The sequence below is a fragment of the Suricata suricatta genome, chromosome 4 (assembly GCF_006229205.1).
Source record: "Suricata suricatta isolate VVHF042 chromosome 4, meerkat_22Aug2017_6uvM2_HiC, whole genome shotgun sequence".
NCBI classification, from domain to species: Eukaryota; Metazoa; Chordata; class Mammalia; order Carnivora; family Herpestidae; genus Suricata; species Suricata suricatta.
In genome coordinates, this window is record NC_043703.1 from 90,882,453 (window position 1) to 90,910,218 (window position 27,766).

The following is a 27,766-nucleotide window of genomic DNA, read 5'->3' on the forward strand; positions in this document are numbered from 1 at the left end:
GCTATAAGAATACATTATTTCTAAAAATAAGGACTACTATCAAATATTTTTTCCAACTACTTATGTATGTACATGGCCCTCAATAATTCTAGATGTGGGAAACTTTATGAAATGTCTAGCAATAACTACCAAGGAATTTTTGAGTACCTTTTTCTCTTTTTTGTAAGTATCTTCTATACTCCACATGGGGCTCAAACTCACAACTCCAAGATCAAAAGTTACACACACCTCTGGCTGAGCCAATCAGGTGTACCTTGAGTACTTTCAACTTTATCATCCTAGTTTTCATCCTGCCACCTCTCCAGACAAGGAGGAAATAACTTCAGGACTCATAATACAGAAACTTATTATGGGTAAAATCATTCTTAAGATCAGTGAATTCTAGGAGAACCCTGAAAAAGTTTCTCAGTAGAGAGCACAGTTTTAAAACTTATTTTCAGGAGTAGCTGACCTGCTCAATCAGTGGAGCATGCAACTCTTGATCAAAAAGACTTGTGAGTTCGAGACCCAGAGTGGGTGTAGAAATTACTTAAAAATTAAATAAAATGAAAAAAAAAACCATTTCTAATTGTATAGGGCTTCTTTTTCATGGTAATAAATTTAGAAGACTTTTTCATTAAGTCAGAGTTTCTTAATTTTTTTTTGATGTTTATTTTTGAGAGAAAGAGAGAGAGAGCGTGAGAGCGTGCGCCGCAGAGGCAGAGAGAGTGAGAAGGGAAAAAACAGAATCTGAGGCAGGTTCCAGGCTCTGAGCTGTGAGCACAGAGCCTGACATGGGGCTCAAAACCACAGGTAGTGAGATCATGACCTGAGCCAAAATTGGCCATGTAACTGACTGAGCCACCCAAGGTGCCCCAAGTCAGAGTTTCTTAAACAAGTGTGAAAATACATCCGTCTGAGTCCTCAAAGACTACTTTTTCTTTTAAAAGGAAAATGACAGTGTGAGAAATGTGTTAAGACCATAGAAAAACTGCAGAAACTGTGTAATCCAATTCTACATGCCATCCTCATCTATTTTAAAATAGATGAGAAAATTAAGGCATGTAGGGATTGAACGATTAGCCTAAGGCTACTAGGTAAACAGAGGAAGGCAGTGCCTTCGGGTCCCTGGACTTCCCACTTGCAGTTGACTACCTTATACATTATGCTCTATGTCTGTTTAACCCAATAAGGCAGTGCAATTTGGAAGACGAAAGTAAAGAGCTTTGAAAAGAATGTATGAAATATAGACAGGCAGGAACAGTTAGTGACAGTTCCTAACAAGCTCTGTGGAGTAAACGCCTTTCTCTCATATGCAACAGTTTTCAAAAGAAGCAGCCCTAACATTTTGGTCCATTATACAAATGTTCTGTTGCCCAGGCCTGAATTACTATTTTATCTAGATTAAGATTTTAAGCTGTACTGAAAGGAAAATACCACAAAGAAGTGTTAATTTTATTGCAATAATACTGACACAGTGAAAGTGAGCCGATCCTGACGGAGCTCTACTTTCTCCCCTTCCTGAGCCCTGTTTACAGTGCATCTTCTGGCACCCCACAGAGTCATTTGAATTTTTGTCATTTGGGGTGAAGACTAAATTACAGGTTAATTTCAGAACCGCAAGTAGATGTTGCAGGCTAGATTACTGTCATACAAGAGAAATGCTACAGTAGTTACCAAATATGATATAAACCTTTATATAATGAGAATTTCCCCTTGCTTCAGACAGAAGTTCAGTTATTAGCTTTCTACAATTCCATTTGATGAAAAACCTCTAAAATATTTCCAAGAGGAAAACTCACACATACTGATTTTGTTTTTACAGCACACGATCTGCTTTTTCAGCTCAACTCCCAAACTAGAGCAGTATGCCTCGGTTGTATCTCCTCCACATTAGGTCAAAGCTATCAATAAATGAATGAATAATTGTTCTGTCAATCAAAGAGACATGTTAATAGTCTTTGGTCTCCAAATACATGCTTCTGAAGATTATACATGCTCAGAACAACAACAGAAAAGACAGGAATAGCAAATTGGAAATAATTCATATATTTGTTAGTAATTTTAAGTACCACTGTTATTGTTCTCAGGTTGCCAACAAAACGAATTAGAAATCTATAATGAAACATTTCCTACAAAGTGTAGTTCATTTCATGACAGAAATGAACTAATGTAATGACGTGGGGGAGAGAAATGAACTAATCATTAGACGGCTATTTTCAATCCCTATCATCTACATTCTGACTTGTGGTTGGATCATGTCATCATTTTAAAAAGAGATTAAAATGTCCATCTTTCATATGATATGACGTCACCATTAATCTTTCCTATCAAAGCTTAAAGACTTGGGTGATGGAAATGAAACATATGAAGAAGTCTCTAACGTCCACACAAATAGGTGTACGCTCACAAGACTTCTGAATTTCAATCCTACTGGATAAGTCGCCATGTGATTTCCAGGAACGGTGATGGAAGGCAGATTATCATAATGGCCAAACTCAAGGACCTGTGGGTTCCCTCCCAGTTCGAATTCTCTAATGTGAGGTTCTATGAATTTGAGCTTACTAGATTCAGCAACTGTTTCACGCCAGTAGAGAAAATCATCACGTGAAAGTAATATTTTTATAAGGCAAGATGAAATCAGTAAGAACAGCGAAACATGAAAAGGAAAAATGGTGGCAGTTCTTTATACCCAAGATGTGGAATAGCACTTTATCAGTGTGCTTCTAGGTTCCGTGATCTCAAATGATTCTGTGATCTCCTTCATTTACTTTAAACCCTAGCACGGATATAAAACCCTCCTCTAAGATTAACAATAATGCTTTGAAGAAATCTTGTTGATAACATTAATTCTGGATCCAAAACCTTTGATTCTATGCTTACTTCAGCATTATGTTCATAACTCTGAAAGCATTATATACAACTGTGTCACAAATTTTTAAAAGCCCATTCCTGATAAAAATTTAGCCACTACTGTTGAAAACCTCAAATAATGCTAAAAGAAAACCAACTCTAGAACATATTGGCATCTCTTTAAAAAAGGGGGGGGTGGGCACCTGAGTAGCTCAGTCTCTTAAGTTTCCATCTTCGGCTCAGGTCATGATCTCACAGGAGGTGGCTTCAAGCCCCACATCAGGCTCCACACTGGGAGCCTGTCTCCCTCTCTCTATCCCTCCCCCACTCAGGCTTTCTCTCTCAAATTAAATAAACTTGAAAGAAGGAAAAGAAAAGGAAAGGGGAAAAAACCCTATAACTGTGAATTTTTTTCAACAACTAAACCCTCCCCCAAAATATTTCAATGAAGTACATAAAGCAATTTTGATGAATGAAAACTATATATGCCAATAAGCATCATTTAAAAACTTTTTTTCATTGGGGGTGCCTGGGTAGCTCAGTCGGTTAAGCGTCCGACTTCGGCTCAGGTCATGATCTCATGGTTCGTGGGTTCAAGCCTGGCATAGGGCTCTGACAGCTAGTTCTTCTGACAGCTCAAAGCCTGGGGCCTGTCTTTGGATTCTGTGTGTCCTTCTCTCTCTCTCTGACCCTCCCCTGCTCACATTGTCTTTCTCTCTTTCTCAAAAAAAAAAAAAATTAAAACATTAAAAAAAGTAAAATAATAAAAACTTTATTCATTGAGGCAAATATAAGATTTATCAAATTCCGTCAGTCGATGAAATAAGGCAGAAGAAAGGAAAGGAATATTCTAGAATTCTAAATTTTAAGAACAAGTAAGACAGGCTGAGTCCAGTAAGTAATCTGAACATTTAAAAGAGAGTTCTATTTATCAACGTGAATGGACTCAGCCCATATTAAAATTTCCTCTAGAACCTCTAATTCCCTTTTTTCTTTAATGTTTTATTTATTATTGAGACAGAGAGAGACAGAGCATGAGCAGGGGAGGGGCAGAGAGAGAGGGAGACACAGAATGAAGCAGGCTCCAGGCTGTCAGCAGAGAGCCCAACATGGGGCTCAAACTCATGAACCGTGAGATCATGACCTGAGCAGAAGTCGGATGCTTAACCAACTGAGCCACCCAGGCGCCCCACTCTAATTCACTTTTTAAGGGAACACCATTGAACATAAAACTACTACAAACTGTAATTTTCCATTATTACATGGAAGAATATCCAAAATGGAAACCTGGAAGCTCAGATAGCAAATCTGTTGTCACCTTTTGTTTCAGTCATTATTATGGACTTAAAGTATGTTATAATGTCACTGACAAACACACTGGACATATATACATTCACATGAGGCATCCACCGATCACAAAAATACCTTCCCAAAGGTACTAGGAAACAAAGCATTCTTAAGTCTAATTCCTCACTATACATAACTGTAAAAATCACAAATGCATCTCCTACAATCTCATATTGTTAGAACTAGTGACAAAGATCTATTCACCTATCAGTAGCCTCAAACGTAATCTCCTTACTTATCGTAAATAACTTTCCAGCCCGGAGAGTATACTTAATTTAAACCACGAAAAAGGGACAAATATTGACTTTTAATTGGAATAAAGTGCTTCGACATTATGCATAAAGTGTTCGTGAAGTGGCAATTTACCTAAAGGGCTTGCTGACTGAAAAGCTCTCAAAATCGGAAATCGCTAGAGAAAAGGGGAGTCTGGAGGAGAAAAAAGTTTAAAACAAGAAAGAAAAAACACTTCTACACTCTAAAAACAAACTATTCTATAAATCTTAGCAGTTGTTCAGTGTGGAAAGAAATCAATTCAACAGAAACCACTGTCCTCGTAAAAATTATTCTGTTAAACGACCCAGCCTTTGAAAGAGCTGAATGTTTTTTTCTGTTCATCATCTATAAATGAAGAATCTTCAAGGAGACTGGTGTTGCAATTACAACTAATCCTCCCCAAAAAATTAACTGTGTTGAAGGCTTTGTAATTTCCCTAGGTACAATTTAGCTGTCACTTACTTTAAAATTTACTCAAACATGCGTTCCGAACAGCACTAACTTCACATGTCAAGAGCTTTCCAGCCAATTGAGTCTAAACTGGAAGTCGGTGTTAAACAACTGAATGATTAGACAAGATAGCTCATTTCCCTGCTCTTTTGTTCAGAATAAAATGCCACATTTACATTATCAGGCTCAACAGGATTTTCTGACAGAGGCAGAAAAAACCCTACTGAACACTGGCCGTACTGAGCGCATGAAGCCTGTCATTTACCAATCATCCTTCAAAAAGCAATAGCCATGAATGTAACTTAATTACGACCCAACGATCCTTGACGAAAAATCATCTTATCACTGTCCTGTCCCCCTAGGGCAAATGAACCACTTTTGTCCTTTGGCACTGATGATGCTAAATTCTTAATTGCAATAATGGAGTAAAAGAGCCAAACCTCCTTAATTTCCTTTCAGCACATAAAGAGTTCTACTCTAGAAGGCAAGCATTCCCACAAATAATAAAAGTATCCAGTACAAATGAAGATGCTAAAATTAAAGGGGAGCGAATATGACAGAATAACCAGCATTTTAAAAAGTGTGTTTCCCATTTACATAACGTTCTAAAGTGTTACAATGAGTTTTAAAACTTTTATTATTACAGGTTCATCTTACAGAAATTGTGACCTTTATGAAGATCTCAAGATTAACTTAGCAAGAGTTCTGGGAGGATTAAATCCACAAAGTCCATGATTCACTTAAATGAAATGCATGTGGGCATATACAGATTATAGCACAAATCAGCACAGAAAAGTCCTTAATGGAAAGCAGAAATTAAAACTTCTTTGATAATGTCCACTAAATAATCCAGTTAAACAGCTTCAGGTATTTTTTTCATATGCAATGAAACCAAAATGGATAAGCTGTAAGACAAGTGAATCTGAAACTACATCATACAAATTTTTATGCTTTTAAACCTAATGGCCCAGATCTTATTAATTTCATTCCCTTTACCATGGCATAAAGACTAATCAAAAGCTCTTTTAACCTATTTTAAAGCATTTCTTTCTTCTTTAACATGGATCATCTTCCAGAATCAGGCACGATTTCAATGTAAAGAAAAAAAATTGTTAAGTAGTTACCCCAAAAAAGTTTTAAATGACATTCATTTGGACTACATGTAGACATGTGGCTTATAAAATAATCTTAATGTAAATGAAAAACATAAAAGCTTTGTTCAACTCTGCCTATTTTCCCACTCAACATCTTATCATCTTGATAATACAAAAACAGATTAGTTAAGCAACTTATTTACAATTTTCCAAGCCTGTTATTGCTTTGTATTTCTCTATGCAAATAAATGAAAACAAAGTATTGTTTTCCACACCTATAAACCTTTTAATGCATTTTCCAAGTAACAAACTGACACAGTATTACTTTCTCCTGTGTTTTATCTAATGCTGGAAAAGTCAGTTTCAAAATTAAGATCTCACTGAATCTGAAAGATCATCTTTCCAATCTCATAGATTTGTTCCAGAATTGCAATATTTAAGTGATAGTCTCTTTAGAGTCTTTGTGGTAGCATTCAAAAAACGATGCTTGTCTTTAAATGGAAATATGGAAGATTTTATATGATGTTCTGAAACGTGTTTCATAATTTTCTCTCAAGTCTGAATAAATAAGGCTTATTCTCTAGATGAGCTCACACCTGCTGAGGTCAATTACATGATATTATTGAAGATTAAACAACTGTAATCAAATCAAATACATGTGGACTTTTTATAGCAGGCTAGTGTAGTTAATCCTTGTACTGCTCTTGTCATGATTCTGAATTAATTAGCGATGTTCCACCAGTTATGGAAAATACAACTGAAAAAGTTTCAAAGACAATTTTTTTCCCTCGAACTTATCCCAGACTAGAGGTACTACTACTCTTTTCTGCAATTTTATAAATGCGAAATCTTCTTTATCTTCTCTTTATTACTCTGATGACTTATCTAGCAGTCAACAAAACCTTTTTATTATGATAAACTGAGAGATCCTGTCATGGAGACTGCCTCTGCAAAGAGAGCAAAAAAAAAAAAAAAACAACAACCCCACAACCAAACAAAAAAACCAAACAAAACTAGGCAAATCAAAATAGTGGCTAATAATTTCTCTATGTATCTAAAAGTAGTAAGAAATCATAAAAGCAAATTTATACTAAATATGTATACTAAGATACTAAATATATTTCATATTTATACATATATTACATAAATATATTAGTATATAACTATACTAAATATAAATAAAATATACTAAAAATAAGAGCAAAAAATACTAATTTAAGTTTCTCTAGCCCAATTAAGAGGGACAGCCAAATTGTCCTGAGATCTGCCCATCTCCGACTGTCCCCCATAATCAGAAGCACCGAGAGTGCCCCAGGTTCACACAGAGAGCGCTTGCTCTTTCCTTTCTCCTGTGGATAAGCTCTCCTTGGTTCCTGAGTCCCGCCTGCAGACCTCTTTCAGAAAACTTTGGTGTCTCCTCTGTCTTCAAATTATTTCTATTTGTAAGATACTTTTCCACCATGGCCTCGTTTTCATTGTTAATTATTTTATTTTTGCCCAGTAGTGGAGGAGGGCCTAATTCTTCTGGGCACTGGGCCCATTTCTTTCAAATCCCTAAGCAGAGCTTCATATGCAATTTGCAGAGATGGGTCTCTCAAACAATCAAAAAATTCTAGTAGGAAGCATATTAATTATAGGATTTCGATATAAAGTTGGCTGTGAACATGAGAACTCAGTAACACAGTAATTGTTTGAATCACTATTTCTTTAAAAGGATGTAATGCTGAGATTGTAGAGGTTAAGATGTGGCCAATCATCTAACTTGATAAGCTATTTTTTGATTGGGTGACAAATTATTTCATCAAATATATATATGTATGTATGTATGTATGTATCTGTGTATATATAAACACATATACCTACATTTCCTAACATGGAGTCAAGATGATTTTTATTCCCATTTTAAATTCAATACTAGGGGCACCTGGCTGGCACAGTGGGAAGACATGTGTTTCCTGATACTGGGGTTATGAGTTTGAGTCCCACAATGGGTGTAGCGATTACTTAAATAAATGAAACTTAAAAAAAATAAGTATCTTTTATTTTTCCTGGCATTGATAGGGGAACATCTATACCAAAATCAGAAAAATCCCAGACACTTTTCCTGATGAGCACCGACTAATATAAGGCACTGTTGAATCACTATATTGTACACCTGAAACTAATATAACTCTATGTTAACTATAGTGGAATTAAAATAAAGAAAATCCCAAGCACAAAATAGGCAAGTTAAAAGCTGCATTAAACCATGAAAAAAATGATAAAGAGGAAAGATCTAAGAAAAAAATTTTTTTTTAATTTTTTAATGTTTTACTTTATTTTTGATACAGGGAGAGACAGAGCATGAGAGGGGGAGGGGCAGAGAGAGAAGGAGACACAGAACCAGAAGCAGGCTCCAGGCTCTGAGCAAGCTGTCAGCACAGAGCCTGACGCAGGGCTTGAACCCACGACCATGAGATCTGAAATGAGCCGAAGTCAGAGGCTTAACCAACTGAGCCACCCAGGCGCCCCTAAGAAATTTTTTAAAAAGGCAAAAAAAGGGAAATGCAAAAGGAAAAGAAGATATAATAAAGGGTGCATAGTAGTCTTACCAAAATGGTTTACTCGTTATGAGAGTATGGTTGATTTTTATGATTTGTATTGCAAGTAATACCTTAAATTGGGCATATGAAAGCATATCAAATGATATCAGATGTAAAAATTTTCAAACTAAGTCAACCTCACCCTATCAACAAAATTCGTCTTCCTCCCCCAAGGCACAGACATCTTCTCCAGCATTTATCAATGCTAGAAGAACCTTACTGGCATACGCTATTCAAATCAAATACAACATGGACAAACAAAGCACCAAAGAGATGCTGCTACATTATTACTCAACAGTCGTGATGCAGAATCAAAAGCCCCAGAGAATCCTTCCTTTTTATATGAATAATTAACACCTCCAAGGCTCATCACTGGGAAAAATCAGATTCATTTTTCATGTGATATCATCACATGGCCCAAAAGAAAATTCAGCACAGGCCAATCCACTGAGAAGTAAGCCATAGGGCCACAGGGCTGCTGGTCATTTTAAAGGCCACCCAGGCCATAAAAGTCCTCTTATTTGTGATAAATAACATCCAAGGCTTCCACAGCACCACAGAGTATTTACAAAGCATAATCCCCAAGTGATTAGACTCATTATTTGAACACCAACATCTAAAATACACAATTCAATTAACTTACTTTTCCAGATATAGAGTGACCAGTGGGGAACTTAAGGTGGTGGAGGGTTTCGCTATCCCCAGAGTCATGATGGCTTCGTGCAACTGTTTGACTGTTTCGGTTTCCCCTCTTAAAGCTGCGCCATTCAGGATGTGGAAAAAGGACAAGACTGTTGCATCTCTGATAAGAACATCCTTCTCTTTCATCTCCTTTAGAATGTTAATAGCATCTACAATGAAGTAACACAAAAGACCCTTAGGTAATTTCATGTAGGGAAAACAAACTGCTATTAAAACAGCATTTCAAGCCCAGCAGGAATGTAAATTCTAGTGTATAATGCCGATTTCAAGTTAATTACTACTTGCATTTCTAAACGAGACTACAATTATAAATCCACAATAGCATGGTTTTATCATTTCCCTGCAACTTTGACTACAAATTATAGATAGGGACCGCGTGCCCACTCTGCGCCACGTAACCCTGCACGGTCGGCCCTGGAGATGGAAGACCCTCCTAAATGGAGGCTTTTATCGTTCAGAGCTAACATCTGCTAAATCACATCATTGTTTCTTCAGCAGATGGCTTGTCAGGAGGCCAGATAATAAAGATGTGTTTACACTGTATATACAGCCAGACTAATGGTCTGATACCGATAGGGCCTGTTTGCTATGTCGATACTAATTAGCCGAGCAGAGCCAATGAAAGCTTTCCAAAAGACTGCATGTTAATACATTAGATTCATTAAGCTTCATTAGGGAGGCAGAAACAAACATTTTAGGATATGGAATAAGTGCATTTTTATAATGTTGTTCTTAATTATTGCCCAGACAAAATGTTTTGACCGCTTTACAAAAAGTGGTTTTTAAAAAGCAGGCTAATCCTTGTAAAGAGTTTTCTGTGTTAGAAGGACATGGCCCCCACCAAAAAAAATTCAATGTTCAAATCAAAAGGAGAGAAATAAAATAAAATAAAAAGGAGAGAAAGGCTAAAAAGGAAGTTTCAAAACAAAGCCCAATGAGAAATTTAAGAAACAAGCGAACAGTAAGAATATATGTCCAGGTGTAAGTAATTAGGCTTAGTATCTCAACGAGAAAATCAGAGTCTGTGTGCCAGCTATGTCATCAGCAAGGCTTTCCCTGCAAACTTCTACATGAACACTTACTCCAGTATATCTATTTTTCGTTACTGTTATTAAAAGTTAAGACAAAGACTGCTACAGAATTCATATTTGTAAGTAAAGGTTATGTTTATAGGTTTTACGTTCAGCCTTCAGATGTTCTTAAGCAAAAACAAAGCCATTAGTGCAGGCAAATAAGCAAATTGTGCCATAAGTCATGATCTTCAAACTCAATCCGAACAGCAATGCTCATAAAAACTAGCTGTAGAAATGCAAAAAGCACTGAGCTGTGCAAATGTAAATGACAAGCTTGCCAATCCATTAAAACTAATGGCCTGCACTGTCCACGCAGCTCTGGATGGATTCACATGCAAATTGTATGCAAAGTGTTCAAGCACTTTGCAGGACATGATATACCATTAATATCAATTCACATGTTATTCCAGTGGCAAGATACTCGCATTACCTTTTTCCTTTATGTGCCCAGGCTTACCTTGGAGCTTGCCATGTTTTCCCAATACTTTTACGAGGCCTACATACTTGCTGGTGTCAAGGACAGCAGATGGATCTAAACGGTCACTAAAAATTAAAGGCACATTTGTGTTACGTTAACAGTTGATTGTGCAAAGAACTGCAATATCCATTTTATCACTTTTCAGAAACTCATCAGTTGTTCTGAACTGTTATTAGCGTAGGCCTCTACATTTCTGTGAAGGTTTATTTTTGAAGCCACATTCAAAGTGTAATTAAATTCAAAGCGACGTGCCCCTTTGGGGCTGCAATAAACAAAAACAAACAAAAACAAAGTGACAAAAGAACTAAAAACCTAACACTACATGTATGTTGCATCACCCCATCTGCAAATGTTACAAATGAAGAAATTCTTTGCTTTGTGGCACTGAAGTGATTCTAACTTTGTCATAAACACTGAAATACTCAAAAAGACATTATTTTTAATTAAAACTATCGGGATGGGAAACCAAAGATACCTGAGAAATGATCTGAATGTTGTTCACACTACAGAAGAGAAAGGGGAATGTTAATTCTTATGAAACAGTTACCCCCTCCCCCCCGTTGTGATGTGCAGTTGTAGAATAATCATTAATGAGGAAGAATCCTTGGCTTTCAGGAACAGGATGTCCTATCATCCTTAAACAAAGATTCCTTGCTGAAAACAAGCCATAATGAATCAAAGGGAATCATGTCATGAAATTTCAAAAAACACTGACAAAAAAGATGTTCTCAAAATTACATTCTATAAGAGTAATATTCAGTTACTCAGTTACATCCATGAAAGACGGACTGTCCACATAAATGCTGGCAGTCTGTTCTAGTGCCACAGTACTCACAATTCTTGTTTCAGGTTCAGTGCTTCTTCTGCATTATCATGTCGACAGCACAAATTTATTAAAGCTGCATAGCCACCAACAACCATGTCCGATTCATATTTTGCTTTCAATTCAAGAGCTTTTTGCATGTTCTAAAATAAAGGACAGAAGTAAAAAAGAAAGAAGGAAGATGATATAAAAGTAAAAATGTAACATCTCCAGGTTTAACACTCGGAGGGTAGAAAAAGTTAATAGCACTTTGGAAACAAATGGATCCAGTGTTCTTAATTTCACCTTGCGCCCTGGTGTGTTTATTCACCTTTCAAAGAGCAGCCAAGATACATATGTAGGGTTTAAAAGATTTGTTACAGGTTCACGCAAAATGAGCTGCTGTGCCAAATCTGATGTTTTAGCTTTGTGGGTACTGTATTGTAAAAAAAAGAAAAAGAAAAAAAAGAAAAAAAAGATGTCCAAATGAAGTATGTACCAAGTCAGCCCCTACTCACATCCCATTTCCACACACAGAAATATGTATCATTGCAAAGCTCTTCACAGTCTACTTTACTATCCAAGTGAAGAAATATTTTACAACTCAACAATACCAGGCTATAATCTTAAACTCAGTTATGCTTTTTCCCCCTAAAAACACAGGCACACCACCAAATCATATTGAACTAGAAACTGAAAAAGTCTAGTGATACACCACAAATTGCAGACACTCACTAAAACGAACACAAAGTACAGCTGGACGCCTGCTGAAAAAATGCAAGAGACCCTTTATCTCAGAAAGAGCTCTTTTCCAGCAGGAAAATGGAATTTCAATCCCTGCATTAACAACCTAGTAATATTTGACTTGCAAATGACTGCCGCATGTATCAGTTGCTTGACAATCTAGATATAAGAGACCGGAGCCATGGCTTGAAAGGACACTTGGCATGTATGATAAACCCATCACGGCTGTTACCATCATTCACTTTGCAGATTATCGTAAACAAACTACAGAAACCCGAAAACATGCCATTCAAGGTGTAGCTGAAATTAGTTAACCTCTCATTTAATTGCACTCTTCACACATGATATATAATAATCAATTGTGAAAATCATAAATATTATATTTGGCTTTGCTTACTTTTATCCATGAAGAATTTTATTTTACTTAATAGCATATTTGAAATACTGAAACAAATATTACCTCTTCTGAACAAAGCACTAGTATGAGTTGTTTTAGGACATCTCCTATAGGTTGATTTTCCGCTTTTAGTCTTTCAAGTGTAGACTCCAAAACAGATGATGTAAACTGCGTAGTCTACAGGAATGGAAAGAAAGGAGAAGGAAAGAAATTTACGAAAAAAAGAAAATGTGCCCCTTGTTACTCTTTCCTTTAAACTGACCTTTCCTTGATGTCATAAGTGCTATCAAGGATATTAATCTGGGGACCCGGATGTGGGTGGACTCCAGGGATTTCTGAAGTTCCTGAGATACACAGGCAAATCTCTTAGACATGCTGGCTTTTCTGTGATGGGGAATAGCTGTTACCAACTTCTTAAGATACATACTGATGACAAAAAAAATGTTAGGAACCACTGGTTTTATAAGGACACAAACTAGAATTCTCATTAAATGCGGTGGTTATAGGAATCTACTCCAAAAACCTACTTACTTTTCGAGAGTCTATCTTCTCTCTTTCAACCAACATGTTAACATCCTAAAATTGAGATTTAAATCAGAATTAGAAAACACATGAAAAAGTACATCAGCGATTGTCAAAAGCAGATATTAGACGTTTCAGCTCACTTTACTATTTTTTCATCTTCTCAAAATCTTCCAGAAATTCTATTCATACTTCATTAACCATCGTAATTAATGTTTTAAACACATTCTGAGATATATAAACAAGATTTACCAACTACCAATGAAAAATCTTATTTCAATGGTTGCCATGTAACCTTTTCTTGTCCAAAAGCATCATACTTAAATAAAATGTTAACATGCTTTTATATATAAATTAAGCATTTTTAAAAAGTTAACTATTTCACACACACCTTAATCAATTCAGGAACATGGTAGCTATCCAGTAGATTACGAATGCCTCTGTAGATATTTTCAGGGATTTTTACATTCTGTGCAAAGGGAAAGGAGGAAAAAATCAAAACAAAACAACAAAAAACACCACCCTGAGTTTTAGACAACCGAACTGAAATTTGTCTAACAGAAATTATCTCAGACATAATTTAAGTCTCCAACTCATGTGTGTCATTGAGAAGTGGTCGGTTGTACTTAAAAGCAGCAATTTCAAGTCTAATAGATACATGTCAGACAGGACAGGCATTATATAGCAAAAAATGAAATGGTACCATCTCCTTCAGCTGATGGAAGTATTGTCTCAAACGCTCCTCCTTGGCCTGTACCTCTGAGTCACTCATGCTGTCAATCAAGTTATAAAGAAAATAGCCAACAGCTTCTGTGGAAAAAAACAAGAGAAAGCATTCCACTAAAATTACTGAGACTGTCATGTTATCAAGATTAATTTATAAGAAATCATTTTGGTGTGAGATGTCACCCTGATGAGAGGCTCTGAAATGGCAACAATGATCACTGAGGCATAGAGATTATGTGGTTTGGGAGCACATATCTAACTGGTGAGTGAAAGGAATATTAATTATTTTCAGACCGAGTGACAGCTTTTCAGTACTGAATCTTACTTCAATCTATTTTATTCTACCACTCTGTGACAGAAGTGGTCCTGCCCAAGGCCTTACCCCTTTCCTGTCCAAATCACGAGCAGTAAGAATAAATAAATGCCTTGTACACATTTCTGTACTAATTTTTTTGTGGGCAATATTTAGGGAACGCGTAAAATTACAAACGGCTGTTAAATGTTGAGTACAGAAAGTTAAATAATTTTAATAAGCAGATACAGTAATCCTGTGGAGAGCTGCCTATTAGCCAATGAAAAACCAAGATTAACAAAGATGTTTTGTAACAACAGTAATTTTCCTATGCGTTCAAGCATAAAATGTATAGGGACATATGTTAATACCCAGGATAGAAAATCTGAACTTCCAAGAAGGGTACATTCTTAAAGAAAACCATATATTCTAGGCTTCGTTATATGAAAAACAAAAATCATTAAATGTCAAAATAAGGCATTTGGGATAATCAATTATTTAAAAAGGAATAAATCTAAAGATCTCTTTTCCTATGTGACAAATTTCAAATTAACTGTACCTCCAAAACATTAAAACAACAGACACTAAGAATACTGGTTTGTTAAGCCTATTTTGGTAGGTGCTGTTAAGAAACATTTCCTCAATAACCAAGAAGGAAAAAGCCTCCAACCCTGTCTTTAAAAAAATTACAATGATAAAATCAAACACCTCATAGATCTCAACATGTTGTGGTTATCAATATAAAGATTTATAACCAAATGTTTTCAAATTTCACTTTCAAAAAGAAAATGTTTACTGCTGTAATCCTTCTAGCCCATCATTACACAGAAGAATGGATTTGTGGATAAGTTACAATCATCGAAATTGAAACGCTACCCGTTGGTCCTGGAGGCTCCTGGCAATAACGTCCATCCTTGTACAACAGTTCTGTTATCTGGTAAGACAGAAAATGCGTGCATTGCAGCAAGAGAAGCAAACAAGAACAAATACAATCTGAAATTGAATTCCTGAAATAATAAAATCTCTCCCCAGTGAGGTATTATTCCATAGCACAGTAATTCAACACTACCCCACCTGCCAAGGCAATGGTTTCGTTTTTAAATAATAGGTCTTTAAAAAGAAAAACAAAACAAATCCATGTTGAAGGGAAACTACAATGGCTCATGAAATGTCACTAAGAAACTCTCTAAACCGATTTGTTTATATATTGTTTTAAATAAATTGTTATAAATAGGAAAGAGCTTATGGGAATTACCAACTCATACTATTTCTCATCATGTTGTTTTTGGTCTTGTTGACACTGGACCAGTTTCCTCCTCTTAAATGAAGTATTACAGAAGCAAAAGTAAAATATCCAGGACTCCTAAATAGTTGAATTTTTTTAGTTGTTTTTTTTTTCAATAACATTTTCCCAGTCATTTCAACAGCATTAAAACCAAAGGGGTCAAGAGTCTAACATGCTTGTTGTCAAGGATTCCTATCAGTTGAATGCACAAATACTCAAAGACATACACAACCCTTATTCTTCAACATTAATTCTACAGGCAAATCCAAGTATGTATTTCATGATGAAAATGTGATTACAAACCTACTGTACTGACTTGTAACTTCTGGACAAAGTATTTGACTATGTATCCTTGGGCTGAAGACCGTAAGACAGAGTTAGGAATTCTGAACTGCTTTATGGGTATTCTACAACTGAACTTATCTGCTCTTAAAATACCACCTGGCACATATTACAAGTGTTGACAACTCATAATGCAGTTAATTCTACTACTATTTACTTACTAATATAGAAAATTATGCAAAATTGGCCACATCCCACTTTCCTCCACCATGTAAATCATGCTGCAGTTAATGGTAATGCAAAAAACAGTTAAGGTAGGAAGTACTCAAAATCAAAGTAAAATGAAACAACTCTCACCTACAAACTGTTTTCTCGCTAACACAGACAGACATGTATAGAAGACAGACAATATATTCCACCAGAAGTTGTAATTTATAGCCATACAATAATAGATGTAAAACAGCCACGTCTGGTACTGAATTTTGAACAAAAACACATTTCATGAATAAACCACTAAAAGACTCTTTCTAGGCAAAAAAAACCATTTCTAAATATATATATCCCAATCATAAATTATGACTGATTGTATAGTTTGACTAGCAATATAAATAATACTTAAAATAGAATTAAAGGAAATTTAGATTTTAAAAAATATTGAAATTGGAAATTCCAGTTAATGATGTACATTCTAATTTTATTTAGCTACAGATGTTTCTTACAACTCAGCATAAGGATAACTGTATTTTTGCATAAAAATAGTTAACCTTTTAAAAATCTAGCAATTTAAAATTGATCTATACATCATTCACATAGAGACAACAAATGTACATATGTATATATAATTTAAAAACTAATTATTAAATCTGTATGCCAAATGTCACTGCAACACCGTTGACAGTTGTCCTTTGGAAAAGTTGAAAATCTTATGAAGATTTAGGAAAAAATCAAGGATCACTTCTATAATCAATTTCAAGCTCTAGGAAGACAGTTTTAAACTACCAATTTCAAGATCCTAAATTCATTAATTTATAATAATATATCATAAACATGTGAAGCTATTATAACTTATGCTCTTAAAAGCTTTTTAGATATCATCTCATGTACTGCATTATTAGTTCTTACCTTGCTCCAAAGATCTATATCCACAGACCTGCAGAGGGCAGCAAAGGATTAAAAATAAATCCAGAGACTTAAAAAACATTTTACATTAAAACACACTAGCAATTATTGTATGCAATGCATCTAAAACAGATAAAAGCCATAAAGAAGTAAATAAATTTTTCCAAAGTTAAGTTGAATTTTCAGGAAACAATAATTTAGAAAGGTTGACTCTTATTACTTTGAACTATCAAAATAATGGTTAGTTTGAACACGAATCATTAAGAATCATCCCTAAACTTTTGCATTCAAGTTTGAAAGAGCAGGGTATTTGCATACTCTGAAGCATCTGCCCACCGACTGCTTATTACTTGTACCAGTAAAAACAGAAACCATATAATGGAGAAAATGAAGAGCATCTTCATGAGGTGATCAAAATTAGCCTAATGAGCTGGGGGACCTTGTAGGATTTGTAGATTTAACTCCCTGAGGGCAGAATATCACTCCAGTGGTATTCCAGGCAGAATTAAAACCTAAGTTAACCATGGGGAACTAGTGGCAGGAACATTCTATAAAATAACTGGCCTGTATTCCACAAAAATGTTAATATCCTAAGAGACAGGAGTTGAAGAAGTGTTCCAGGTTAGAAAGAATTAAAGACAAAAGACAACATCCATCCCTGAAGGAGCTTCTGGAAAGGAGGGGGAAAATACTAACTAATCAAATAAATAAAACACTAGAATAAAAAGAGCCATGTTAGACAAAAATATTCCATCAATGTTAAATTTTCTGAATTTGTTAGGCGTGCTGTGGTTATGTAATATCCTTGTTCTGTAGCAAGGACCCTTGCTGGTTCAGTCAGTAGAGCATGCAACTTCTAAGTTCAAGCTCCTTATAGGAGCTTAAAAATAACACACACACACACACACACACACACACACACACACACACACACACACACACAGGATATCCTTATTCTGCAGAATAAGCCCCCCAAAGTCATAAATTTTATTATCCATGTGTATGTATGTGCATGTGTGCATACCCGGATTGACAGAGTAATGAATAATGATGCAGAAAAATGCTAAAAGTTAGTAAACAGGATATATGAATTCTTTGTACCATCCTTCCAATTTTCTACTCATCTGAAATTACTTCAAAGAAAGCAAAAAGAATACTTCACCCAAATTTTTCCTATTTAAATGAAAAGCCATTTGTGGAATGGGATAACCAGTGAGCACTGGTCTTACACTATTTTTAAGCTTCATAAATTTAATGTCTACAAGTTCTGTATACTTAAATATATCATCTACTTTTAAAAAGACTAACTGTCTCAATGGTAATTTTATTTTTTTAATGTTTATTTATTTGGGGAAGAGAAAGCACAAGTGGGGTAGGGACAGCGAGAGGGAGAGGGAATCCTAAGCAGGCTCCAAATTGTCAGTGCAGAGCCTGATATGGGGCTTGAACACACAAACTGTAAGATCATGACCTGAGCCAAACTCAAGAATCACTAAACCAACCGAGCCACCAAGGCAACTCTTAATGGTAATTTTATAATGCAAATATAATTTACTAAAACTTACAGAATATAACATTTATATATACTATATATATATTTTGCATTGTAAAATATCCACAAAATCTATAAGACTTTTTAACCTGTACCTTTTTAAACTTGAGGTTGGGCAGCCTTGAGTGGACTGAATTTTGGTATAGTGAGTTAACAAGGCACTTACTTTTATTTTATTTTATTTTTTTTTAATTTTTTAATGTTTTATTTATTTTTGATACAGAGAGAGCATGATAGGGGGAGGGTCAGAGAGAAAAGGAGACACAGAACCGGAAACAGGCTCCAGGCTCTGAGCTAGCTGTCAGCATAGAGCCTGATGTGGGGCTCGAACCCACGAATGTGAGCTCTGACCTGAGCCGAAGTCAGAGGCTTAACCGACTGAGCCACCCAGGTGCCCCAACACTTACTTTTATTTTAAAAACATATTCAGAATGGGGATGCCTGGGTGGCTCAGTCCGTAGAGCACGCAACTCTTGATCTCAGGGTTGTAAGTTTGAGCCCCACGCTGGGTGTAGAGATTACTTAAAAATAAAATCTTAACGGGCACCTGGGTGGCCCAGTTGGTGACTCTTGATTTCAGCTCAGGTTGTGATGTCTCGGTTCGTGAGTTTGAGCCCTCCATCAGGCTCTGGCTGACAGTGCAGAGCCTGCTTGGGATTCTCTGTCTCCCTCTGTCTCTGAACCTCCCCTGTTGTTTCTCTCTCAAAATAACAATTTAAAAAATAAAAATAAAATCTTAAAAAATCACTTTTTTCAGAATGTACTACCAACACGCCAAAAACTTGGGATGGATTTCAGGGGCATTATGCTGAGTAACAAAAAGGCCAGTCTCAAAACATAGTTTACTTTGTGTGCCCATTCAGATAATCTTTGCAAAATAACAAAATTATATAAACTGAAAACAAATTAGCGGTTGCCACAGTTAGGGATGGGGTTGGGGGCAGTGGGAGGACTACAGGGGGGTCATGCCAGGAGGGATAACTGTGGTGATGGGGTTGTACTTTATCCTCACTGCAGTGATGGTTACACAAAGCTTCACCTGTGACATAAAAGGTCAAAATTATACACAAACATTATACCAATGTATTTTGATAATGTACTATAGTTATGGAAGATGTAACCAGTGGGGGGGAAATAGGTGGAGAGCACACAGTCCTTCTGTGTCTTATCTTTGCAACTTCCTACGATTCCTTTATTATTTCAAAATAAAAACTACAGGGGCGCCTGAGTGGCTCAGTTGGTTATAATCTCACAGTTCATGAGTCTGAGCCCCGTGTCAGGCTCTGGACTGACAGCTGAGTCTGGAACGTGCTCTGGATTCTGTCTCCCTTTCTCTCTGCCCCTCTTCCACTCACACTCGGTCTCTCAAAAATAAATACCATTTGCAACTACATGGATGGAACTAGAAGGTATCATGCTAAGCAAAATTAGTCATAAAAAGACAAATATCATATGACTTCACTCATATAAGGATTTTAAGATACAAAACAGATGAACATAAGGGAAGGGAAGCAAAAATAATACAAAAATAGGGAGGGGAACAAAAACTAAGAGACTTGAATATGGAGAACAAACAGGGTTACTGGAGGGGTTGTGGGAGGGGGGATGGGCTAAGTGGGTAAGGAGCATTAAGGAATTTACTTTTGAAATGAGTGTTGCACTCTATGCTAATATGTATGTAAATTTTTAAAAATTAATTAAAAATGAATAAACAATAAAAATTTTTCATTAATAAATTAATAAACACTACAAGCATGTCCTTGCATGATGAAATCAGCCCACTGATGCACATTAAGAAATTTTTGGAAAAAAGATGGATTCTTATCATTAGGTGGGGGGTGGGGGGGGAAATGTATATGAAGCCCTGTGTTTAGTATAGTGTTTATTTTCATTTGGGAAAAATTCTTTGAGAAATCAGTTAATAGAAGAAATGATAAACTGACCTAAAAATCACAGCTCAGGGCTGTAGCAGAAAACAATCTCTTAACTGTTAAAGAGAGTATTTTTCTTTAAAAAAAATTTTTTAGTGTTTCTTTTTGAGAGAGAGAGAAAAAAGAGAGACAAAAGAGAGAGAAAGAGAGAGAGAGAGAAGGAGGGAGGGAGGGGGCAAAGAGAGAAGGAGATACAGAATCTGAAGGAGGCTCCGGGCTCTGAGCTCTCAGCAAAGAGTCCCATGTGGGGCTCGAACTCATGGGCTGCGAGATCATGACCTGAGCTGAAGTTGGACACTCAACCAACTGAGCCACCCAGGCACCCCTAAAGAGAGTTTTCATCTGGCCCATCCACTGATTACAGCATAGCCTCCTTGGACTACCTGACATTTTCATATGCAAAAAGAAAAGGAAAAAAAAAGACTTTTCTTTTGCCAAATCATTAACTGAAAGAAGGGTGAGAACTCAAGATATGGGGATAAAATGCTGCATAGTAAATGTAAAGTCTATATTGACATATATATATATACATACATATATATACATACATACATACACACACACACACACACATATATATATATATGGTATCTTTTTTGACCAGGCTTTGATTTAATTCCAAGGAATCTTAACCTATGGGTGCTTACATCTAAGGGTGTAGGGTGGGGGGGGGGAGTAAGGAGCAGGGAGGGGCTGCAGGCAAGCCCCAAAAGCACACGACATTAAGTGACAAGACTTACAGTGGTTTTGTCAATTTTTTGGTATCATGGACCCTTCTGAGAAGCCGACGAATCCCTCTTCTAAGTACTGCTAATTGTGTCAGTGTGGTAATATTACAGTGGTCATGCTGCTGTGTTTAAAGTAAGTTCTGAGGTGCACACTGAAGCATTTATATGTAGAATGACAAGAGGTCTGTAATTTAACAGTCCACGGGGGAAAAGGGGGAAGACAAAATGACACAAGATGGCCAAAATCTTAACTGTTTGCTGATGGCAACTTGGGAGTTCTACTTTTGCAAATGTTTGAAAACTCCATAATAAAAGACATCTCTGGTGTAAATGCTGCATCTCTATTCCAATGCTCAACATTAATAAGCTGGGCTTCCTTTTTTAAGAAAAGCTACTTAATCGTGTCTCTCATCAAACATCAGCTTGAATAAAATAAAAAATATTAAGATCTTAAACTGCCCTCAAATCTAGCATGAAGTGCCTAGGGAAGACATGAAAATATACTTTTAAAATTGTACCTATATCTAAAACAATGGACAATGACTGAAAGCACTACCTTGAATGTGAACCTTCATGGGGGATGGCACAAGTTAAAAAAAAAAAAAAGTACAGAATCTTTTAAAACTAAGCATTTGTCAAGAACAGGCAACACTTCTTTACTGCATGTTCACCCCATAACCCACTGCTCACTGGCCCAAACCTGCACTGAAAATACTCTTGCTAATCACTAATCTCAAGTCAATTTCACCTAATGCTTTTTGACCCCGACCCTTGACTAAGTTTTGAGCTTTGTGTTGTTGATCATTCTCTGCCAGTTTCCCACTGACGCTTCTCAGTCCCTTTCAAGAATCCCTTCTTATCTGCTCCTTAAGCAATCCTCGGTACTGGGTTCCAGGTACCTTACACATTTTTAAGACAATCCTGCATGTAGGCTTTAAACTTCTTTGTTTCACAGAAGATGAAACAGACTAAGAAAGGCCAAGTACGGTAGGTAGCAAGAAAGTCTGAGAAAGGCTCGCTCAGACCGCAGACCATGCAACTGTCAATCTCAGGGTTACGAGTTCGAGCCCTATGTTGGGCAGAGATTATTATTTTTAAATGGGGGGGGGGGGCTGGGGTGCCTAAGTGGCTCAGTCGGTTAAGGACTGACTTTTGATTCCAGCTCAGGTCATAATCTCAGGGTCCTGAGATGGAGCCCCACCTGGGGTTCCAGACTAAACACAGATCCTGCTCTCCTGAGAGAGAGAATTCCCATTCTCTCCCTTTCTCTCTGACCCTCCCTGTGCTCTCCCTCTCTAAAAAAATTTTTAATAAAAGGCTAAGTAAAGTATTTTCACCTGAAGTTCCATAGGCACCTAAAAAGGTACCGCAAAGGACCCCACCAACTGTGGATCACCTACCTTACTTGCATCCTCTTCTCTCCTCTTTGAATATCCACTGTCAGCCTTACCTTCATTATATAAATCTTTCAATGGCTTAAAGTCACGACTCAAAGTCCAAACCTCATAACTTAGAATGAGATCATTGATGAAGGGCCCAGGCTACCTCTTTGGCTTTATTTATTGCCATTATCTTGGGCCGCCATTCTATCAATCCACTCGTGTGTCCCCAAATGCACTGTTCTGTCAGCCTCGATGCTTTTGTCTAGAATGCGCTTCTTTCAACTTAGACAAATTCTTACCCATCCTTTAATACTCAGCTCAGCACCTTTTCTGCACATCTTAGCCCAGACTCATCCCTCCCTTAACCTTGGTAGAAGACATAGTACCTTCTCCTCTACACGTTCATAATGATCAAGACCAGTCTGCAGTTGCTCTCTTACTTTGTTCTCATAACTATGAACAACTTGGTGGCATGACGTTTCCTGTACATCCTTGAATCACCGATTATCTTAGGGCCCCATCCCTTCACACACACAAATAAGAGCACTTAAATTGTGGTGCATGAAGCACTTCCCCTGTTCCTAGAAAGACGTCCTGAGAGGGAGCCTCACTAGTGGACTAAAAAGAGGACCTTACAAGCTGGCATTTAACTTGGTGAAACTGATAGGGCCAATCTCCCTAATCTCAGAGACTTCATTTTTTTCCCCCAACACATGGAAAGGAGCACCATCTCACTGTAATAAACCACCTCTCACCTAACAAGTTTAGACTATTGCCATTCAGTCAGGAAAGTCCTGCTTCTATCCCATAACTCAGTTTCTGTGGCAAAGAAAAGGACTTAAATAGCAGCATGCCAATTCTGAACCATTTATCTTTTTGATATGATATATCCCAAGCTAGTTCTGAACTAGCTTCAGTGACATTTTTTCTCTTAGAAGTGACTCTATTTCTGGTGGTAGTTTTTAGTAATATATAATATGTATACTGCCCTCTTTCTTAACTGAGCTTGGTTCAGCTAGCACTATTGTCAGGAGGAAAGAAAGTCTTACTCATACTTAATGTCAGCCTGCCTTGAATCTGACATAAGAATTTACTACCTTTATCAGTGAAGTCTAAAATGCCCTTTAAAATAGTCTTAAAAATAGCTTTGTTTAAAAAAAAAAAAGGTTAGAGTGAAGAATTCCCTAATAATCTTGAATAATCTCACCCTACCTAAGCAGTATTGGATTTAAATAGTTTTCTACAGGTGATTTTGCCTACAAATGTTAACAGACAATTTGTAGAAGTTTAGAAAGGCATATACTTTTTTTTCTTTTCAAGAGAGCTAGTGGGGGAGAAAGGCAGAGGGAGAGAGAGAGAATCTCAAGTAGGCTCAGTGCTGGAGCTCAATCCCATGACCCTGGGATCATGACCTGAGCTAAAACCAAGAGTCAGATGCTTAACCAAATGAGCCCCCCAGGCACCCCCAGAAAGGCATATACTTGACTGGTAACCAATGACCATGTCTTGAACTCATCAATTGACAGAAATATTAGCTCACAAAACACTACTCTCAGAAGACATGAAGAAAATAGTACTGGTATTTCAAAAACATTGTGGAATGGCATAAAAAATTAATCTGGGCCAACAGGTTACAGAACAGATGCTAGGAACTACTTCCTCAAAGACCTGGACCTACTACCAGAAGGCAGTTTATTTGTTGCTGTTGTTTTATTTCTATTTTTTTAGAAAGCAATTTATGCTAAGGGTAGAGAACTATTCTGAAATTGCATTCCAATACTGAAACACATATTCAAGTTTCCCTTATGATTAGTAGTTAAAGTGACTGTGGTAGCTCATTTAATGCTTGAGAACTTCTTACATTTTGAATGATTATCATAGTCCTTCATAGTCCTTAACTTTTGGTAAGGAGTGCATCTCTTCTGTGTTCATCCTCCCAGCAGGTGCAGAGAGCTCATCTGGACTCTACTGGCAATGCCAAGAAGTACTCAACGGTCTTCTCATTCAGCCAGTTCTAAACTTGCTGGAGTACAAGCTTCAGGAGAAGCATGGGGGAGGGGACTGTTTTAACTGTTATTAAATGTCCTGCAAAGGGATTCTAAAATATACATACTATGTGATCCAGCATCAAATATAAGAACAGAAAGCTACAATAACCCTAAGATATTGTATTGTAACAACATTGATTACATTCTGAATTTAATAGTTTTTGTGGTGGGAGAGAACGAAAGAAATTACCCGGACACAAATGCTTAAAAATATGTACACATTCTTATGGATAATGCCAAAGTACCACAGCCTGAAACTTTTCTGTATCTACAGTAAGAAAAACTCACCAATACAGTGTTAGAACCTGCAGATTTAAAAATACCTTCCTGGAAGGGACTCGTTGCAGTATGTTGCAGTGTAGACTACCAGAGAGAAGAAACCCTGACCAAGAGCTCTGGAGATATGCAGTCCTGTCCTCAAGTCTTAAGCTGAGTACTTACGAATACACGCATGTGAGGCAACAAGCTGAAGCCTAGGGAACTACCCAAGACCTTCCTGGAGACTGAAAAAGACAATTCCCAAAACCCACGTAGGGGTTGGAATAGCTCACATTCCCAATGATCTCAAAAATACGTGGGCTAGGGGTGCCTGGCTGGCTGAGTCGGCGGAGCATGTGACTCTCGATCTCGGGGTTGTGGGTTCGAGCCCCACCCTGGGTGTAGAGATCACTTAAAAAGAAAAAAAGAAAAAAAAATCATGGGCGAGCAGCCAAAATACCCACAAGGATACTGCTCCAATGATGGAACTGGATTAATTTAGTGGGAATAATCCTAAACTGAAGGCTGATCTAGTCTTGCCTAATAAAGTATAAAAGCAAGCACTAAGAAAACTGTTCCAATAACTTAACTCAAAAGATCAGAACAAAAGCTCATAAATATTTAAAGGAATAAAAAAAATCCACAGTCAACAAAATAAAATCCACAACTGGTATCCAATCAGAAATTACAAAGAGGCAGAAGTGTATGACGGATACTGAGAAAAAAAAAATCAACCAATAGAAACAGACAAGAAATGATACAAACGATAGAATTACTAGACAAAGACATCAAAATACTTAACGACAATACTCCATTTAGTCATGAAAGAAGAGAAAAGCACAGGCATGTCAAGGAGATATGGAAGATATATTTTAAAAATCCAAATTGAATTTCTAGAGATCAGAAATATATCTGAGACTAAAATACATTCTAAATGTACCTCTGTGTCAGCCAAGCCTCCCCCCTGCATAAATCAGTCTATGTTCTTCAAAATAAAGGACAAGTTCTCACATGTTATGTACCCATCCCAACCAGCATCTCCAATCCCCACAATAAATAGTTGCTGAATTAAAGGGAATGCCTAAACACAGAAGCAGACAATAAGGCCTGTGTAATTAATTCAATCATGTGCCAGGTATTAACCTTGCCCTGGAAATAGTGCAATTAACCAAACACAAAGCTGACATTCTAATAATCCAAACAGCTGCCATAAAATCTGTCACAAAATAGGAACAAAAATATACATACACATCCCCTTATTTAGAACTGTTTACTTTTCCAAATTACAACTACTTAATTTACCGAATTCCTCAGCAAATTACTGAAGTGTGCATAGGTTGCTTAAATACACTGAAAGATGTGAAGAGCAACGCAAAAACCTCTTAACAGTAAAGATGATGACACAAAATTAAATAGCAGAAACAGAGAGGCGCCTGGGTGGCTCAGTTGGTTAAACAACCAACTCTTGATAGCGGCTCAGGTCATGATCTCACGGTCTGAGACTGAGATGCGCTGTCAGTGTGGAGCCTGCATGGGATTCTTTCTCCCAATCTCACTGCACTCCCCCCCTCCCATAAATAAACCAACACGTTTTAAAAAGCAGAAACAGAGAACACAACAAATTTGGTGTAGAGGCAAGCAGCTCTGCATACTCCAATCACTGAGGCACTCCCGAACCAATGACTGACTAGAACGTACAGCTTGGTTTTTCTCCATCACATTGGACTAACTTTACAGTCCGAGTACCTTGTTTAAGAACTAGGGCATGTGAAATATAACAACTGCCATTCAAACAGGACTACAAAAACATAACAATCACTTTAAAGAAGGAAATAAACATGCCAGGAAGTTTATACAACAAACTTTTTCAAGGACAACCAAATAACAATGTTACTATTTCACTTCATAATACATTATGGGTTCTTAATTTTTTAAGTTTACTTACCTACTTTGACAGAGACAGAGAGAGCACAAGCCCAAGGGCTCAAACCCATGAAACTGACCTGAGCCATAGTCAAGAGTCAGACCAACTGAGCCACCCTGCTGCCCTGGTTTACTTATTTTTAAGGGTTCTTTTTTAAAATATCTGGCTCTACTGGCTCTTAATTATGTATTGTGTCTATTCAAACTTTACTTTTATAGGCACAGCCCTCGGTTTGTTTGTTTTTTACTCTAACTCAAAACTATGACTGAAAAGGGTAAAACCGCACTAAGGAAAAGGGTAGCAACACCGAACCCCACCCTTCTGTTCTTCCTCTCCTGGCCTGCGAAGAAGGTTCTGGACAGGTCTACAGAAAACCCTGGTGTTCCCACTGAGGAATAGGCTAAAAATTACTGATTAGTGTCAGAAGTCATTAACATTAATATCGAAAGAAGGACAAAATTAGAAACTTGTCCTTTTCTAACTACCACTGTGAGCAATGGATTCAGCAAGGATTACCAATGACTGCTACAACACTGAGTGAAAGGTTCTGGACACAGGACAGGACCCCTGGTCTCAAAACATCATCCCACAGACTTCTCACTAATCACAAAGGGAGTGAGGTCCCTTTGTAAGAGAGACATGGGGGCCACCCACCATAACCAAGTGATCAAACTTGCTGACGGCACCAACATTCTACCTCTTGCTGCAGTAAGAAATGCCATCACCTATCAAGTATTTTTGCTAAAAATATTCAACTTGAGTCTGATGATGAGAAACAAAATTGGACAAATATGAAATGTGGGAGGGACATTCTACAGATAAAGTAAAATAAAATGTTAGTGTCATAATGACAAAAAAAAAAAGGCAAGGAAATTGTTCCAGATTAAGAGAATACAAAGAGGCAGCAACCAATGCAATGCATGCACTTACTGAATCCTCAATC

The 27,766-nt window shown here is 37.0% G+C and overlaps 1 protein-coding gene across 1 annotated transcript in view; it reads right to left on the bottom strand.

The window, feature by feature from the left end:
• The window catches only part of LRPPRC (leucine rich pentatricopeptide repeat containing), a 108,355-nt gene that overhangs the window by 43,819 nt on the left and 36,770 nt on the right, over nt 1–27,766 (bottom strand). Inside the window, exons 15-23 of the mRNA XM_029937271.1 lie at nt 17,004–17,031; nt 15,191–15,248; nt 14,000–14,106; nt 13,688–13,765; nt 13,306–13,350; nt 12,838–12,951; nt 11,667–11,797; nt 10,811–10,896; nt 9,222–9,429 (exon numbers count right to left, since the gene is read on the bottom strand). Coding sequence (XP_029793131.1) covers nt 9,222–9,429; nt 10,811–10,896; nt 11,667–11,797; nt 12,838–12,951; nt 13,306–13,350; nt 13,688–13,765; nt 14,000–14,106; nt 15,191–15,248; nt 17,004–17,031 — 855 coding nt within the window. The remainder of the gene's footprint in view (nt 1–9,221; nt 9,430–10,810; nt 10,897–11,666; nt 11,798–12,837; nt 12,952–13,305; nt 13,351–13,687; nt 13,766–13,999; nt 14,107–15,190; nt 15,249–17,003; nt 17,032–27,766) is intronic.